The sequence below is a fragment of the Carassius gibelio genome, chromosome B19 (assembly GCF_023724105.1).
Source record: "Carassius gibelio isolate Cgi1373 ecotype wild population from Czech Republic chromosome B19, carGib1.2-hapl.c, whole genome shotgun sequence".
NCBI lineage: Eukaryota > Metazoa > Chordata > Actinopteri > Cypriniformes > Cyprinidae > Carassius > Carassius gibelio.
Genome location: NC_068414.1, coordinates 25651079 through 25668495, shown reverse-complemented (window position 1 = coordinate 25668495; position 17417 = coordinate 25651079). Strand labels below are relative to the sequence as shown.

The window sequence follows — 17417 nt, the reverse complement described above, 5'->3', positions numbered from 1 at the left end:
CTCACACATTTACAAAAAAAGGCTTACTTCTGCGTTGAAAAATAAAGTGGATTTATTTATTTATTTATAATTTTACTTTTTATGTAGGTAGTATATGTTTTGACTGCAGCCTACACTACTAAAAATGTGTATTTCAGTCTGTTACTTACATAGAACTATCGTATGGTTTCAAAATATAGTGAAAATGTTGTATAGATCACTTTTTTTTTTTTATTCTGGTCGCTTCAGCTTTCATTTTATGGAACTGAGCAGCATGAACATTCTTCATAACATCTCTTTTTATGTCCAATCAAAAAAAATTTTGGGAATGAAACGAGGGTGAGGAAATTATGAGATAATTTTTATTTTGTGTGAACTATCCCTTTAATTTGAAACATTTGTAGTAGAAGTGATTGTACTGATCAGTCTCCAATTTCCTCTTTTGTATATGTGTGTGTTTGCGTTCTTTCACAGATGTTTTGTTTCTTGTCTTTAAGTATAACTGTTACCCCGTGTAATAAACGCACACACATGCTATCACATACAGGAAAGGGGCCCCACCATTTGATGCTGACTTCCTGCCATTCTACTTTACAATCAATGCAAAGTATTAAAAAAAAGAAAGAAAAAAAAAAAACTTTGAGTGTGCTTGTGAAGGCCAGGTAGTAGTTTGTGAGAGATGTGTGTGGGTGGATTGTTAATGGCTGTGAGAAATGGGGACAGTGTGTTTATGTGCGTGTGAGCAGAAGTGTGTGTTCAGTCTTGTAAGTCACTGCTGAGTGAAGCACAGTTTTTGTGTGAGCAGGTGAGTTTGCTCACATTTGAAAAGAGAGCTAACATTGGCCTAGTTGTAAATTCTGCAGAACCATGGTTGGGCGTGTATTGTGTGCTTATATGCCAGCTTTTTTTACTTTCTGTGACTGACATTTCATTATTTATCAAACACTGTTTATGTTTTAATCTTATGTCAAAGGATAGAATCCTTCTATTATATCTGACTGCTGTGCTGGTATGGCGTCTATTATTTCTGAGCACTGTGCTATACTGCCATCTAGTGGCATCTCTGCAAATTCTTGTAGTCTACCATTTTTATATTATAGACTAATAATCTAGTTAATAGTGTAATACTTGGTTTAAAGGCTACGAAACAAATATTGAACAATTCCACTATTATTATACTATATGAGATTCATACGCTGAGGTTTACACGTTGTGAGTAGAAGTTGTAATAATAGAAACACACTTGGCCCCGTTGTAATAAGAATAGACTACAATACCCAGTGCGCAATGCGCGAAGTGTACGGTTGCTAAGCAATGCATTCAGACGAATATGGACGCTTCCGAGACGCTAACAGATGAACTTACTTCACCAGGTGAAATAACACTTTCTATGCGTTAATTCTACTCAGAAACGATGTGTTTTGACAAATACTTGATGTTCACGCAGTTCTTGTGCAATTTTAACAAAATCTGAATGTTTTAACTGTAGGTCATCATCAGCCGTAAACAAACTTGACATCTGTTTGTCCAACAAACAATTACTGTCGCGTTGAGAAATATAAAATGTTAATTGATTAATACTTATTATCACATTCATCTTATATATTTTCTAATTTGTGTGTCAAATGCTTAATGAATTCATATGAAGCTCCTGATTTAATGGAGTTTTTATTTCAGAGCAGACAGTGGGGGTTGAGGAGTGTGATGGAAACCCTGAGGATGAGCAGAAGAAATCTATCCCAGATGACATGCATTACAGCTATGAGGAACTGTGCTCCAAACCCTTCATCACTGCAGACTCCAACATCCCACAGAACCTGCTGCACCTCTCGTATCCGCAGCAGATGACATAAATATATGACAAAAATACTATATATTACTTCATGTGATGTTGAAGATAAATTTTCCAGCAGACATTACTTCTGTCTTCAGTGTCACATGATCCTCCAAAAATCATATGCTGATTCATGAATCATTTTCAATGTTGAAAACAGTTTCTCTTGTGGGAACCGTGATACACATTCAAAAGTATAAAAATATTTAAAAAATAATATTCAGTTAGGACACAATAAATTAATCAAAAGTGACATTAAATACGTTAATGACAAAGTAAAGACATTTATCATGTTACAAAAGATTTGTATTTCAAATAAATGCTGTTCATTCACTTTCTATTCATTCAAGAATCCTGAAAATGTGTAAAGGTTTCCACAAAAATATTAAGCAACAAAAACTGTTTTCAACAATGATAATAATAAGAACCATTATTAATAATTTCAGAAGAATCATGTAACACTGCAGACTAGATTAATGGCTGCTAAAAATTCAGCTCTGCCATCACAGGAATAAATTACATTTTAAAATAAATAAAAGATAAAACAGGTATTTTTAATTAAAGCAATAGTTTACAATATGATAGTTTTTGATCAAATAAATGCAGTCCTGGTGAGCGTAAGAGACTTTTTCAAAAACATATAAAATGCAGTTATTACAAACATATGACCTGTAGTAGTTTGTTGCCCTGTGAAGGGTGGAGGATTCATGAATATCTGCTTATTTCATTTGATCCTTAAACTGAGCCCAGACATTCATTTGGCTATGACTGTGGTCGGAGAGGAAACCTACAGCTGTTGGATGAGCATACGTTGACCTTCATAGCTGGGAATCTGCTTATCCTATTGGATATGCACACCAAAAAACAGCATTACATCCGCTCTAGCAGCGGGGGAGGAATCGGAGCCATTATGGTATATTAATACTGTTATTTAGATGGCTATATATGTGAATGATAACTGCAAGGGCAAATTAAAATATCAACAGCAACAGAAAAAAATGGCCTGATACATGAGTGTATGAGCGACATGAGGAAGGTTGTAGCACTTATCAGGCTTTGTGGACCTGTTCACCTAATATAAGAACTAAAATATAATTTCTCTCTTCAAAGACTCATCCAAGTAAGCAGTATCTTGCAGTGGCAGAGAAAGGCCATCAGCCCAACATCATCATATATGAGTATCCATCCCTGCGGCCTTACAGGATCCTCAGAGGTAGGACATCAGAGGCAGCTCAGATACAAGGCCTACAACAGCATTACTCAAATATAAACAGGAAATGGTTTGAGATAGAAGCATACAAGCATCATTTTAGTGTGTTTGTGTTTAACTCGAAGGTGGCACAGGCTGTGAATACAGCTTTGTGGATTTTAATCGGGATGGCTCTTTACTGGCCAGCGTGGGTGGAGCTCCAGACTACATGCTAACGCTGTGGGACTGGAGGCAGGAACAGGTGACACTGTGCAATAAAGCTTTCTCGCAGGATGTCTACAGGGTCACCTTTTCACCCGACAGTGTTGGACAGCTCACTACATCTGGCACTGGGCACATTAGGTTTGAAATGCAGTCATTTTTTCGCTTATGCATTTGCATTTAATAACTTTACATTTTTTTATGAAAACATATTTTTTCTATATTAAGGTTGGAAGGTTTGGGGTCGGTAAGATTTTTCTTCTTTTTTTTTTTTTTTTAGAAATTAATACTTTTATTCGTCAAGTTGCATGAAATTAAAAACGTTCATGCTTTTTGTAAAAAATATTTATTTCAAGGAAATGTGTGTTCATCGTCATCAAAAAACAAATGTCAGGTTTCCACAAAAATGTTAAGCTGCACAACTGTTTTCAACATTCATGTTTCTTGAGCACTAAATCAGCATATTATTAGAATGATTTCCGAAGGATCATGTGACAGGCGTTGTATGGATGCTGAAAATTCAGCTTTGCTATATTCACAAGAAGAAAATTACATTTGAAAATATATTCAAGTAGAAAATAGTTATGTAATAATATTTCCACAGTATTACACTTTGATCAAATAAATGTATCCTTTCAAAAACATTATCAAATCTTACAGACCCTTGTGAATGTTAGTGTATACATGTGTTGATAGAGGTTTTTTTTTTCAGATTCTGGAAAATGGCTAATACATTTACTGGTTTAAAGTTGCAAGGGTTGCTGGGAAGTTTTGGAAAAACGACAGTTACAGATATAGAAGGATATGTGGAGCTTCCTGATGGAAAGGTTCAACGGCTTATTATTTTCCATGTTTACACAAACAAATCTACACACTTTTTAAATGAACAAGTTCTTGAAGTGAATTCTCCGTCTCTCAGGTTGTGTCAGGATCAGAGTGGGGTAACATGCTGCTTTGGGAGGGGGGTCTGATAAAGGTGGAATTATGCCGTAAAGGTGGACGCACTTGTCATAGCGGCCCCATTTACCAGTTTAACCTGGATGAGGGAGAACTAATGAGCATAGGATCTGATGGAGCAGTCAGAGTAAGTGAGATCGTGCTACTTCACTGATTGTTGCTATTGCTAAAAAGTATAATCTTATTTGAGGCAAATGATGAGGATGTTTTGTTTTGGAAAGTTTTAAAAGCGAGTTCTCTATCATTTTCTCAGAGCTGGAACCTGGAGACCATAGACACGGCAGATGCAGTTGATGACAGCGGCCTGTTTGAGATTGAACCCATGAATGAGATAATAATCGGCCGTAATGTCAGTTTACATTCTATGGTCAAGAGCTCAATCCCAGAAACCTCCATCTGGTTTGCTCAGGTGTGCAATTTATTTTTATTTTTATTTTATATAGAACTTGCTTTTTATTTATTTTTTGTCAATATTTCAAAGCAACTATAAGGCCCAGTCTGAATATTTTGTGTGTTTTTTATTTTAACAGGACTCTAATGGCTGTATTTGGAAATTGGATCTCTCATTCTCCAACATTGTGAGTCATGTTAAACAGTTGCTTAATCTTTTTTATTTTTTACCATGGTAGGTTCGATAAGATTTTTTTCTGTTTTGCAGACCCAAGATCCAGAGTGTCTCTTCTCATTTCATGCTGGTGCCATTCAGGGCATGGATGTTTCTGAAAAGAGCCATCTCATGGCCACTACAGCCTTGGACTGTAAGGAAGATTGAACCCTGACCAAACATGCACCCACATACACAGACCAATGATGTGCTTTATGTGAACATTGACAAATACCTTTTTATCTTACCCAGCCTCAGTCAGGGTGTTTGACTTTCTTTCAAAGAAAGAGCTCACGATATGCCGCTTCAAACAAGGAGGGACAACACTCACATGGGCTTCAGACATGGTAATGTAAATCAGTATCAAATAAAATAAACAAAAACATGCAAAATGTTGCTTTGGTAACCAACTAAAATAAATAGTTAAAGTACTAAAATTAATGAAACTAATACTGAAATAAAAACAGAGCAGTACAGAATTTTTTTTAAACAATAATAAAAATGTCAAAAGCAGATAACAACATTTCCAGAATTGAAACGAAAAATGAAAACAATTAAAATATAAAAATAAAATCTAACTCAAAACATTAATTGAATTGAATGCTATAATAATAATAATAATAATAATAATATTACATATGCCAAAGTCAATTTGGGCACCATAACATTATAATGTACAGTTTCAAAATATTAATTTTGGAGATTTGATAAGATTACATTTAATAGTGTTATTAAGTAAAAAAAAAAAAATATATTTTTTTTAAGTAATATTAATTTGTTATAAAATTCAATATAACATTTTTATTGTTTTTTTGAGATTAACTTTAAGTCAGAGCAATTTAAATGTAACAAATCTGACCAAATAAAAATAGATATCAAATCAAACCATCGATCATTATTATTATTCGAATAATATCGAATGATGACCAGTATGGTACCAATTTTTGATGCATCCCTGTGTGGTCATATTGTTTGTCTGTGCAGGTGAACACTGCCGGGGGTCTGCTGGTTGTGGGTTTTGAAGACGGCGTTGTACGTCTCTTGGAGCTGTATAACACTCAGAGTCTGCACACGGTTGCAGGACGCACACGCTCTGGAGATGCTGAACTCCGCCTGAGACAAGCTCTCAAGCCCCACAATGCACCTGTGACCGCCATCGCCTACGAGAGAACTGGAAAGATCATGGCTACTGGGGTAGGGGTTGAGTGAGTGAGAATGATTTGTGTCTCTATATTCTGCTGTGTTAACATGATATTATTTTGCACTCTCTCTTTTTAAGAGCGCAGACAGCACTGTTTTCTTCTTCACGGTGGGGGAAAGATACACACCAGTAGGGTTTGTTACAGTCCCAGGTCCTGTGCAAGGTCTGGAGTGGTCACCTCAGTCACATGTGAGTGATGATTGGTAGCAGTGAAGCTTGCTTAGATTCATGTGGTGACCATATCCTATGTGATTTCTTGACACTGAAGATTTGTGCATTCGTTTAAAGGAGAAAAACACTCTGCTGATCTTCTGTCGAAATGGTCATGTGGTGGAAGTTCAGTGTCCTGATCCCGGAGCTCAGACTGGTGGAAACACCTTTCAACTCTCAGATCTTCCCACAATGCATTTCTGCTTCAGCAGCATCAAGTCCCGAATTAAGGTTAAGCCCTGACTCTCTCTTTGACGTTCTCTCTTTGTTTCTCCTAAAGTGTATTATTTCAAAATAAAACCTTTTAAAAATAATATTTAACTTTTATCAGTTCATGTTATTTTTTAAAAACGATTCTACTTATTGGCTTTTATATGAATAAAAGTGATTCTTAATATCAACTGTGAAGATACACACACAATTTACTATATTGCTAAATGATCTGCTGCTGAATGCATGTGTGTTTGCAGAGAGATGCAGAGGTAGCACTCAGGCAGGCCAGAAAAGAGGAGAAGAAGAAAGAGAGGGAAAGACGCTTGAAGAAATTAAAGGAGCAGAAGCCAGATGCCACAGAGGAGGAACTACAGGAGGAAGAGAAAGAAGAGGATGAGAAGGAAGAGGAACTGCCGCCTCTTTACATTCCATCTCCTCCCAGTCCTCTACACTGCGGCTTTTACTCAACACCAGGGTCATTCTGGCTTTCTATGGTACATACATATTCTCACAGACATGCATTACCATATTTTCCGGACTATAAGTCCCACTTTTTTTCATAGTTTGGCTGGTCCTGCGACTTATAGTCAGGTGCAACTTATTTATCAAAATTAATTTGACATGAACCAAGAGAAATGAACTAAGAGACATAAACCAATAGAAAACATTACCGTCTACAGTCGCGAGAGGGCGCTCCATGCTGCTCTGTGCTCCTGTAGTCTACACTGAAAACATAGAGCGCCCTCTCGCGGCTGTAGACGGTAATGTTTTCTCTTTGTTCTTGGTTCTAAATAAATGTAGTGTAACTTGTTGTGCAGAACATGTGTCACTGTAATGCCTCCCTCTTTCTCTCTCAGGGTGGCTATGACTCAGGGTATTTGTACCACTGTAAGTTCTCTGAACAGCAGAGCGATCCATTAGAGAGGAAAGATGAGCCCTTTTCCTTCATACCTGTGCATGATGCAGACAAAAACCCCATTCTCACCATCACTTTCAAGTGAGGTTCTTCTGACTCTACACTAGTAGCCTAGGACTGAGTAATCATGATTATATTCCTGCTTTGATTTTATTTGAGTCAATATCGTAGTTGATAATTACCTAATAAGTAATTCCTTACTCTTCTTGTCTTCAGTTCGAGCAGGCAGTTGTTGTTATGTGGCATGAAGGATGGCAGTATTCGGGTGTACCCTGTACAGGCCTCGGACCATCAGCTCAGCTCCATGCAGGTGTACTGGGCCCTCAGCGTCCATGACAACCACTACGGCCATGTGCGCCACATCCGCTTCAGCTTTGATGACACATTTGTCCTGACTGCAGGAGAGGATGGCAACATCTTCTCTTTCAGCTGCTTGCCAGAGGAGGAGCTCCAGAAAGCCATGCTCAAACATGCCAAAGTGCCCTCTCCACGGGTCAGTGCATGTGTTCATTTCTAGAGGGCAGTTGTCTACTTGTGTGTTTCAACTCTACCGTCTTACTCTGTCATGAAAACAGGTTGGGCTGGAGACGGAGAAAGCGGTTCAGGACATAGAGGATCCTTCCGCATACAGGTGACTATGTGCATTTGAATAAAACAAGTAATAAGGGTCAAAGCGAGTGCCTTTCTATTTTGTGTCAACAGAGGTACTGCATAAGGGCTGTCAATAAAAAAAAATTTTTTTTACATAATTTTATACAGAACATAGAACATTGTAAATATGAATATTTTGATAGACCTGTATACATCAGATTATGCATCTTAATCATTATGTTACATTATAGATAACAGTGTGGTTTAACTATCAGTTTCATTTTGTGGGCCAAAAGTTTGGCCCTGAATAGTGTCATACCGTATTTTCCGGACTATAAGTCGCTCTTTTTTTCATAGTTTGGCTGGTCCTGCGACTTATAGTCCGGTGCGACTTATTTATCAAAATTAATTTGACGTGAACCAAGAGAAATGAACTAAGAGACCTGAACCAAGAGAAAACGTCTCCAGCCGCGAGAGGGCGCTCCATGCTGCTCATTGCTCCTGTAGTCTACACTGAAGACATAGAGCGCCCTCTCGCGGTTGTAGACGGTAATGTTTTCTCTTAGTTCTTGGTTCTAAATAAATGCGACTTATAGTCCAGTGCGACTTATATATGTTTTTTTCCTCATCATGATGTATTTTTGGACTGATGCGACTTATACTCAGGTGCGATTTATAGTCCGAAAAATATGGTATTTATTTAAGTTGTTTGTTTACGAAGGGCTAATTTGCAAAAACAGACAACTCCGTTTTTAACAATTTTCAAAAATCATGTTTTTTCATTGTGCATTCCAGTTAATCTCGATCAAACTGCAGTTAGGTTATTTTGATTCTTTTTTTTTTTGCAAATTAACTCTTCATATATAAAAATAAATAATGATCACAGCAATGAAACTTTCTCAAGATTCAAGAACATATTAATCTTAAGAAAAGAGTCTCATTTACAAGATTTTTTTTTTTACATTAAATGCACTTAAATATGGGATTAAACATATCACATAATATAATAATATGAATATGAAAAAGTAGATAAATATAATAAATATAAAAATCAGATTTAAAAAATCTCACTTTTCTTGATTTTAATTCAAATAAATTGTACAATAAACAATAAACAATTTAACTAATTAAGCATTTACAAATCGAAAACTTATATTTCCTAAATATGAAAACATTGTGATTTTAAGCTATGAGCAGGAGAAAGAAAGACAAAAACAGTATTTAATTTCAGTTAATTACAAAAATAAGAAAAGCTATATATTTTTATCCATCACTTCATACAGCTTCAGAAACACTTTTTTTTTTTGCATTTATATTATAATGCATAGCTGGAGCTTGTTTATTCATCATAAGTATGTGTGTGTGTGTGCAGCATAGAAACAGCTAAACAGAAGCTGGAGCTGGACCGCATGCATAAGAATGCAGAACAGAGGAAACAGGAGCGACGTAAGAGGCTGGCGGAACTGCAGAGTCGATTTCAAGCTTTACTGGAGCAGAACCAGGGTCTTCCTGAACACATCCGCCTCCATCGCTCGGTGCATAGATCTCACACCTCCTCGCTCACTCACCGTTCTCAGTGTAAAGATTATACAGACACAATGATCTTACATAATGTTTTATGGGTGCTTGTAGGAGTTTGAACTGGACCCGAGCTTCCGTGAAGAGACTGAAAGACAGACAGAAGAGAGAATGATGGAAGTCAGGAAAGAACTGGCCTGGGAGGAGGAGAGATACCGCATCGGTCTTAACAAACTACAGACAATGTACTATATCTCCATCCAGAGCTACTTTTCTCCATTCTTTTTCTGTTACACATTTTTTCTTCTTCTCTAAAGAACAACTGCTTTTCTTGAAGTTTCATTCACTAACAGTCAAAAGTTTTTGAACTATAAGATTTTTTATGTTTTTTTTTTAAGAATTTTCTTTTGTTACCAAACCTGCATTTATCTGATCCAAAATATAGCAAAATAATATATTTTAAAATGTAATTTATTCTTGTGATCAAGACATTGTTTTCATCATCATTACTTCAGTTTCCAGTGTAACATGATCCTTCAGAAATAATTCATATGCTATGTTGCTGTTCAAGAAACATTTATTATTATTATAATTATTATTACCAATGTTTAAAACAGTTTTTCATGATTCTTTGATGAAAAGAAAGATCCATGGGGGGGGGGGGGGGGGGTTATTATAGAAATGAATACTTTTATTTAGCAAGGATGATAAAGTAATCATAAAATAAATAATAATAAAATAGATGATTTTTGAGTAGCAAATCAGAATATTACAATGATTTCTGAAGGATCATGTGACTAGAGAAATTATGCTAAAAATTCAGCTTTGAAATCACAGGAATAAAGTACATTTTAAACTATATTCAAATAGAAAACCGTTATTTCAAATAGTACAACTATTTGTTTTGGATCATATAACTGCAGGCTTGGTGAGCAGAAGAGACTTCTTTAAAAAACATAAAAAATCTTACTGTTCAAACACTTTTGACTGGTAGTGCTTATATATATATATATATATATATATATATATATATATATATATATATATATATATATATATATATATATATATATATATATGTTAAAAAAATGTACTCGCCTTAATGTTGTACCAAACTTGTTTGACTTGTTTGAGGAACAAAAAACAAGATATTTTTAGGAATGTTTCATCCTTTTTTGTCCATACAATAAAAGTCAGTGAGGTTCAAAACAACATGACGTAAAGTAAATAAAAAAAAGTAATGTTGTTTTTAAATGAAATGAGTGACCTATATACAGTATTTAAATGTTTCTCATAAACCTTATAAGGAAAATTTTAAGTAGATACAAATTAAGCTATTGTAATATAGGTCTATAAAAACAAATACTACAAAATACTACTCAAAGCCTGTTTTTGTAAATCTCAATTTGCAGATTTAATTTATTGTCATTGAATTGTAGGAAGAAACGATTGAGCATCACTGCTCTTCTATTGCTGTTGTCTCTGTAGGTTCTGGGAGTCAGTGGTGGAGGACACGATCACGGTCCATGCGTTTAAGAGTGGACATAAGGTTTCTAACTACAGGCTGCGGGCTCTGTCTGCCATACAGATGCACCTGCACCAGCATGGCACAGCGCCATCTCAGAGCGGACACATGGAACAGGATCACTGGCAGAGCAAAGCACAGCCTGGCAAAGAAGCCAGCAACATTTCATGTGAGACAGGATTAGTGTGTTAAAAGAACATTTAGACTTGTGTGTGTGCAAAGTAGTCATGCTTCTCCTTCTCTCTAAGCAGTGCAGGATGAGCTGGTAACAGATCCGGTGATGCAGTCGGGAAGCATGCAGGCAGGGTCTCGTAAACTGGCCAGCAGAGAGGCGGAGAAACTCCGGAAAGCTGCCGAGAAGGCAGAGAAAGCCCGAGCCATGATAGAGAAGAGGAAAAAAGAGTGGGCAGAACTGTAAGTACCAGTGTGTGTGTATCTTTCTGTCTGTTTATATGTGTATGTGTGTGTAACATTGTTAATGCTTCCTCAGCTATTCCTCTAAGCCTAGTGAGGACTATGAAGACCCTAAGGATGTGGAAGCGATCCGATTGGCTAAGGAGAAAATGGGCGACTTTAAGCTGAAGTCAGCAAAAGACTTTACTGTTCCCGAGCACCTGCGGATGAACGTGGAGAAGAAGAGACTGCAGTTAGTCGAACTGGAAAAAAAGGTGAACGACACAAATGTATCACCAAATATGAGGCTTTCCATAACAAAGACGTAATACTGTATTAGAGTGAGTGAACAAACAATATTACAGTATGATTGATGTTGCCATATGTGTTGATAAACTTTGATAATTTTGACATTTTTCATATTTATTTTAATAATTGTTATTTTCATAAATCTTTTAATGTTTTTCAAAATAAAAGTCTACACTACCGTTCAAAGGTTTAGAAGTGAGATTTTTATAGATTTTAAAAGATTTATTTAAATAAAAATACAGTTAAAACAGTACTATTCTAAAATATTATAACAATTTAAAATCAGCAGTTTTTATTTTAATATGTGAATGTAATTTTATTACTGTGATGGCAAAGCTGAATTTTCAGCAGCCATTACTGTGGTCTTCAGTGTCACATGATCCTTCAGAAATCATTCGGAATATACTGATTTGCCACTCAAGAAACACTTATTATAAAAGTTTATTCCTAACTTTATTATTAAAGTTGAAAACAGCTGTGCTGCTTAATATTTTTGTGAAACACCATGACACATTTCTTTAGGAAACTTTGATAAATGAAAAATTCAAATTAAAAGCATTAATTTGAAAAATAAATATTTTGTATGATCGCAAATTTAATGCATCCTTGTTGAATACAAAAAAAATCTCACTAACTTCAAACTTTAGAATGATAGAGTACATTTTCTCCTTTTTTGCATATTTTTGTCAACAAAATTGTTGTTTTCATCAGCAGAAGAAAAAAACATTTTAGTGAGACTACAATTTTTTGAAAATGATCGAAAATAAAAAATTAAAAAAACATCATTCTGATTTGTTTTGTTTTTTTCGACAAATGAAGTAAAAAAAAAATGGATCCCATAACAATAATTGTCTATAATTGGTATGCAACATCTTTATACCTCTTTTTGTGGCTTTTTAACTAAAATTAGCCGAGCTGTTATGATCTTTGCATGTGGTGATCTATGTACTTTTCTATATTTGACAGATCTTTGAGAAGAAGTCTGAGATGAACTCCCGTGTGATGGCTCTTAGGGACAGTAAGATGGAGATTGTGTCTCAGCTCCAGGCTCAGGTGGAGCAGTTACTGGAGGTCCAGCAGCACCTGCCACCTGAGAAGCGTTGTCCACTGCCAGCTGTACCCGTCTTAATGCCAGAAGAGATGCCAGAGAGGAAACACAGATACACCCGGGCCACCCTGGAGCGTTACGCCACTCTTAGGGACAAGATGGCTTCCACTGGCCTGGAAGAACAACAGGATGAGCAGAATATCCTGGAGCTGCTTGAACAAGAGGAGCAAGGCACACACACTGAGGCTCAGGACACACACATTGAGAACGAAGATGAAGAAACGCACTCTCATAAGCAGGAAGAGGAGCTCACAGAGCTAGAAAAAGAGATGAGAGATATTGAGGAGTTCAGAAACCTGTGCCAGCAAGACCAGCTTCTTAAAAAGGTGAGTTTGGTGTGTTAGGAATCTCAAGGGGAATTTATTTATCATAGTCTTTTAAAACATCCTTCTTTCAATCTTTCTGCAGATGGAAGAGGCAGTGTGGCGCTTCGACGCCGAGTTGTGTGTGTTGCGTCACGAGAAGCAGGAGATGGATGTGTACATGAAACTTGCTGATCTGAGACACGTGACGCTTTTTGAGGAGCTGCTGCTTCTGAAGGAGTTTGAGAAGAGGGAGGACATACTACAGAAGCGACTGACCACCTATTTACAGGAAGAGGAAGAAATCAGGGTGCGAGTGGTTTCATTTGCACGTGTGTTTAGTGTATCCAGTACAGAAGAGTTTCACATTCAGCATTTTGTTTTGCAGACCAAGATGCACGAAAATAAGAAGCAGATGGAGCTGAAGAAGAGAGACATCCTGAGACTTCAAGGAAAGGAGAAAACAATCGCCGCCACTTTTCAGGCCTCACTGGGGGAGAACAACAAGTTTGAGGAATTCCTCACCAGAGTGTTTAAGAAAAAGATCAAGCGTACAAAGAAGAAAGAAAAGCAGGGACGTGACGGTGAGCTGCAAGTGTTCTGTGTATTTTACAAAACCTTTCTAAAAGTCACATTTCCAAAACTATATTTTGCATAAAAGAAATGTGTTAAGATCCTTGGATTTTGTACTTTTTTTAATTAATTAATTAATATATATATATATATATATATATATATATATATATATATATATATTTCAATATGGTTAAGCAATTGTCATTACTGTCTGATATTTGTCTTCCTATTATTTTAAATGTTTGCAGTTAATAATAAACAGATTTTTTCTTCTTCATAAATTAGATACACATAAAATTAGACTCCATTTTTTAAAATGATTATTATTTATATACTAGTATAGTTTTTATTATTTTGAATAAGCTTTTATTTAATATTTGTAGTTTTTGCTGTGCTTTTTTAAAATTAATTCATTATTTTTTTTATTTATATGTATCTTTAAGACTCATTTCTATTTTTGGTTAGCATATGTAGTGCTTCTTAATTCTAATTAATTTAATTTTAATTAAAGTTTTTCGTCTAATATTTATGTTTTAATTCAGCTTTATTTCAGTTAACAAAATGTTTATAAAAGGTTTAGTTTCATTCAAGTTTTTGTTCATTCAAATGTAATATTCGTTTTGTTGCTCCTTCCATCAGGTGCTGATGTGACGGAGGAGGAAGATGACAGCGATGAAGACTCTGATGAAGAATCAGACGGGGATAATGATGAGGATTATGATGACCCTGAGACTGGAGTTCCTCTGGATGACAGTGTGTGTCCACCAAGTAAGATCAACAACCAGCTCCTCAGAGATCAAGTGTCTTCTTTACACCCTCTTGTTCACCTGTGCATTGCACGTAATATATAACATACATTATGTTATGCACAATACCATTCAAAAGTTTGTGACTGAAATTGGCATCAGATGTTTCCTTAAATTAATACTTTTATTAAGCAGGGACACATTAAACCATTCAAAAGTGATCGTAAAAAATATTTACAATGTAAAAAAATATTATAAATAAATACAGTTCTTCAAAGAATCCTGAAAAAAAGTATCACAATTTATAAAAAATAAAAACTGTTTTATACATTGATAATAGGAAGAAATGTTTCTTGAGAACCAATAAAACAGACACGTACTGTATATAAGTCATGAAATATATATGTCCTGTGTGTGTGTGTGTATCAGACTGTGATCCCGAGCTTTTTGAGAACACACTGAGGTTGCGTGAACATCGTCTGGATGTGGAGGAGCATCTGCAAGAGGAGATAAAAACGGTTGACGGTTTAAAGAAGGAGTATGACACACTGACCAAGAAAGTGAGAGAAATTGTTCTTTCCACTCCTCTCTCCGTTCTTTCCAAACATCCTAAAGAGACAGTACCTTTGTTTTCGTAGGAGAAGATTGTGCAGAACAATCGTAAAGCAGCAGAGGGTGATCTGGAGCTCATTAACCGAGAAAAGCAGCAGAAGCTGAATGAAGTGGATGTGGTGGTGCCACTCAGACTGCATCAGGTGGGAACATAATTACGTGCTGATTATCTTTTATGTTATATTGTGCAATTTACATCCAGTATCAAGTCTCTGTCTCTTTCTCTCTGTCTGAGCAGATTGAATATGTGAATAATGGTCTATTACCGGGTAAGCTTGACTCAGCATTAGTCCTGAACACAGCTGATCTGCAACATCTGGAGAAGCGCATTAAAGAGCTGCAGCAGGAGAAGACTGAACAGCGAGAGCTCTATAAACACGCCAAGCAACAACACGTACAGCTCAGACATGACCTTAAAGACATGGAGGCCAAAATAAAGGGTCCGAGACTATTTCAAATCACACGCCTGCTGCTAGTTGTAAAATGCAGCTGTAAAATATACTATACATGAAATATATTTCTTTGCAGTGTCGGAGGTACGTTGCGAGCAGCTGATGCTCAAGAAGTTCGGAGAGCTGGTTGATCTTGAAGTTCTGCAGACTCTGTCAGGAAACAGGAGAGTAGAGGAGATGAGACAGGAGATCAGAGAGCACGACACCAAATACACTAAGGAGCTCAAACACTGGGAGGTACAATGACACTCACCCTACCTTTGCCTTACACTACCATTTAAAAGGTTTGAAATGGTTTAGAAAAAATTATCTTATCAAAAATGCAATAAAACAGTAATGAAATACAGCAGTGAAATATTATTATTATGATATTATTATCATCATCTTTAACTGTCTTCTTTTTTAACCCTTAATGTCTCCTAAAAACACAAAAAATCGGGGTTTGATTTAGTTGTTCTAAAGGTGTTAAAAATTACTGTTTATAAGGCTCAATATATATATTAAAATGGAATTTATTTCTGTAATGGTAAACTGAATTTTAGGCAGTCATTACTCCAGTCTACAGAGTCATATGAAATCATTCTGATACACTCATTTGATGCTCAAGAAAAATTTATTACTGGTGATTTTTTTTTTTTTTCAGTTTTCTTTGGTATTTCAGTATTCAGTGAATTTAAAGTTTAAAAGAACAGCGTTTATTTTAAACAGAAATCTTGTGTAATATTATAAATATCTTTCCTGTCACTTTTGATCATTTTAAGTCTTGCTGAATTAAAGTATTACTTACTTTCTTAGCAGACTTAATATGTGAATAATGATCTATTGTCACGTGAACTTCTAAACACTCATATATGTAATTAAACCAATTATGATGTTAAATTGAACAATCTAGAGGAATTTTTCATGATCATGTGTTTACCAGGCAAAAGTTATAGAAGCAAGAGAGGCACTGACAGAAATCACGAAACAAAACACAGAGAGACTACGTAAAATGAACAGCCTGCTCAGCCAGAAAAAAGCATTGGATGAACAACTTAATGCCAGACAGCAGAAGACGGTATTTTCATTCACTATACACCTTTGATCAATTTCTTTATTGAATTCTTCACACATTTGTTGTTAATGAAGTCATGCTTCTGACATGATTTAGTTTACTCAATTCCAGTTTGAAAAACCATCTTGAACGGCTGCAATATTTACTGCAGTTTACTGAAGTGAATGTACAGTGTATGCAGGACACTCCTCAGACATTCAAAACGTGTGTGTGTGTGTGTTTGTTTAAGGTGGGTCAGTTCCGAGGCCGTCTGGTTGAGAAACAGGAATTGCAGAGGCTGCAGCAGCTGATAGCAGCTCAAACACAGGACATCGAAGCTCTCAGTGATGAGATCCGTGCTCTTTCACGCAAAGATGGCCATGTTCTCCCTCCGCTCGAACCTGTCCTGCCTCCCATTCCTACCCTGCCACACAAACACACAGCAAGCAATTCTGGTGTACACAGGAAACTTAACCTCAGCAGCAAAGCTGTGAAATAGATCCACACACACACTTTTACCCTAAGTGCAAAATCAGCACGTTAGCACACAGACCTCAATCTATCAGTCTGTTCCTGTAGACATGTACGACAGGCTAAAAATGCAATTGTCTAATTGTAATAAATTCTTTCCTTGGTGATTTTAATGTGTGATATGTCTCCTTCTTGGGGGTTCCTATTTAGAAAATGCTCTGTAACCTTGGGGATTTTTCCCATTATTTTATCATCTTGATAAGGCAAGTGTCAAATCTAGAAAGATTGCAATTAAAGTGCACACATTTATGTTCTGAGAGTGTGACAAAGAGCTTTTAGGCCTGAAATATCACCTGTGGTGAGAACATAAATGTCAATTTATACTGAATAAACAAGCTTTCCATTGATGTATGTTTTTTTAGGATATAGGAAAATATTAGGCAGAGGTAAAACTAT

At 36.0% G+C, this 17417-nt stretch overlaps 1 protein-coding gene across 1 annotated transcript; it reads left to right on the top strand.

Annotated features, from left to right (window-relative positions):
* The first annotated feature begins 1283 nt into the window (after nucleotides 1-1283).
* On the top strand, nucleotides 1284-17134 carry LOC127978782 (cilia- and flagella-associated protein 44). Its single transcript, XM_052583682.1, has 33 exons — nucleotides 1284-1352; nucleotides 1657-1810; nucleotides 2564-2726; nucleotides 2924-3026; nucleotides 3149-3365; nucleotides 3937-4051; nucleotides 4144-4308; nucleotides 4435-4590; nucleotides 4712-4759; nucleotides 4840-4939; nucleotides 5038-5132; nucleotides 5770-5979; nucleotides 6065-6175; nucleotides 6275-6427; nucleotides 6667-6903; nucleotides 7267-7406; nucleotides 7542-7818; nucleotides 7901-7956; nucleotides 9289-9451; nucleotides 9549-9679; nucleotides 10923-11128; nucleotides 11211-11373; nucleotides 11450-11627; nucleotides 12628-13095; nucleotides 13178-13381; nucleotides 13460-13655; nucleotides 14287-14415; nucleotides 14823-14953; nucleotides 15032-15148; nucleotides 15244-15445; nucleotides 15534-15694; nucleotides 16380-16514; nucleotides 16741-17134. The coding sequence occupies exons 1-33, from the start codon at nucleotides 1310-1312 to the stop codon at nucleotides 16987-16989; spliced, it is 5376 nt and encodes a 1791-aa protein (XP_052439642.1). The 5' UTR covers nucleotides 1284-1309; the 3' UTR covers nucleotides 16990-17134.
* The last annotated feature ends 283 nt before the right edge of the window (nucleotides 17135-17417 follow it).

Coding starts and splice junctions, on each gene's coding strand:
- LOC127978782 (XM_052583682.1), top strand. CDS start 1,310: ATGGACGCTTCCGAGACGCTAACAGATGAACTTACTTCACCAG. Junction 9,680..10,922: donor CTTAACAAACTACAGACAAT/GTACTATATCTC, acceptor TTGTCTCTGTAG/GTTCTGGGAGTCAGTGGTGG. Junction 15,446..15,533: donor CATGGAGGCCAAAATAAAGG/GTCCGAGACTAT, acceptor ATTTCTTTGCAG/TGTCGGAGGTACGTTGCGAG.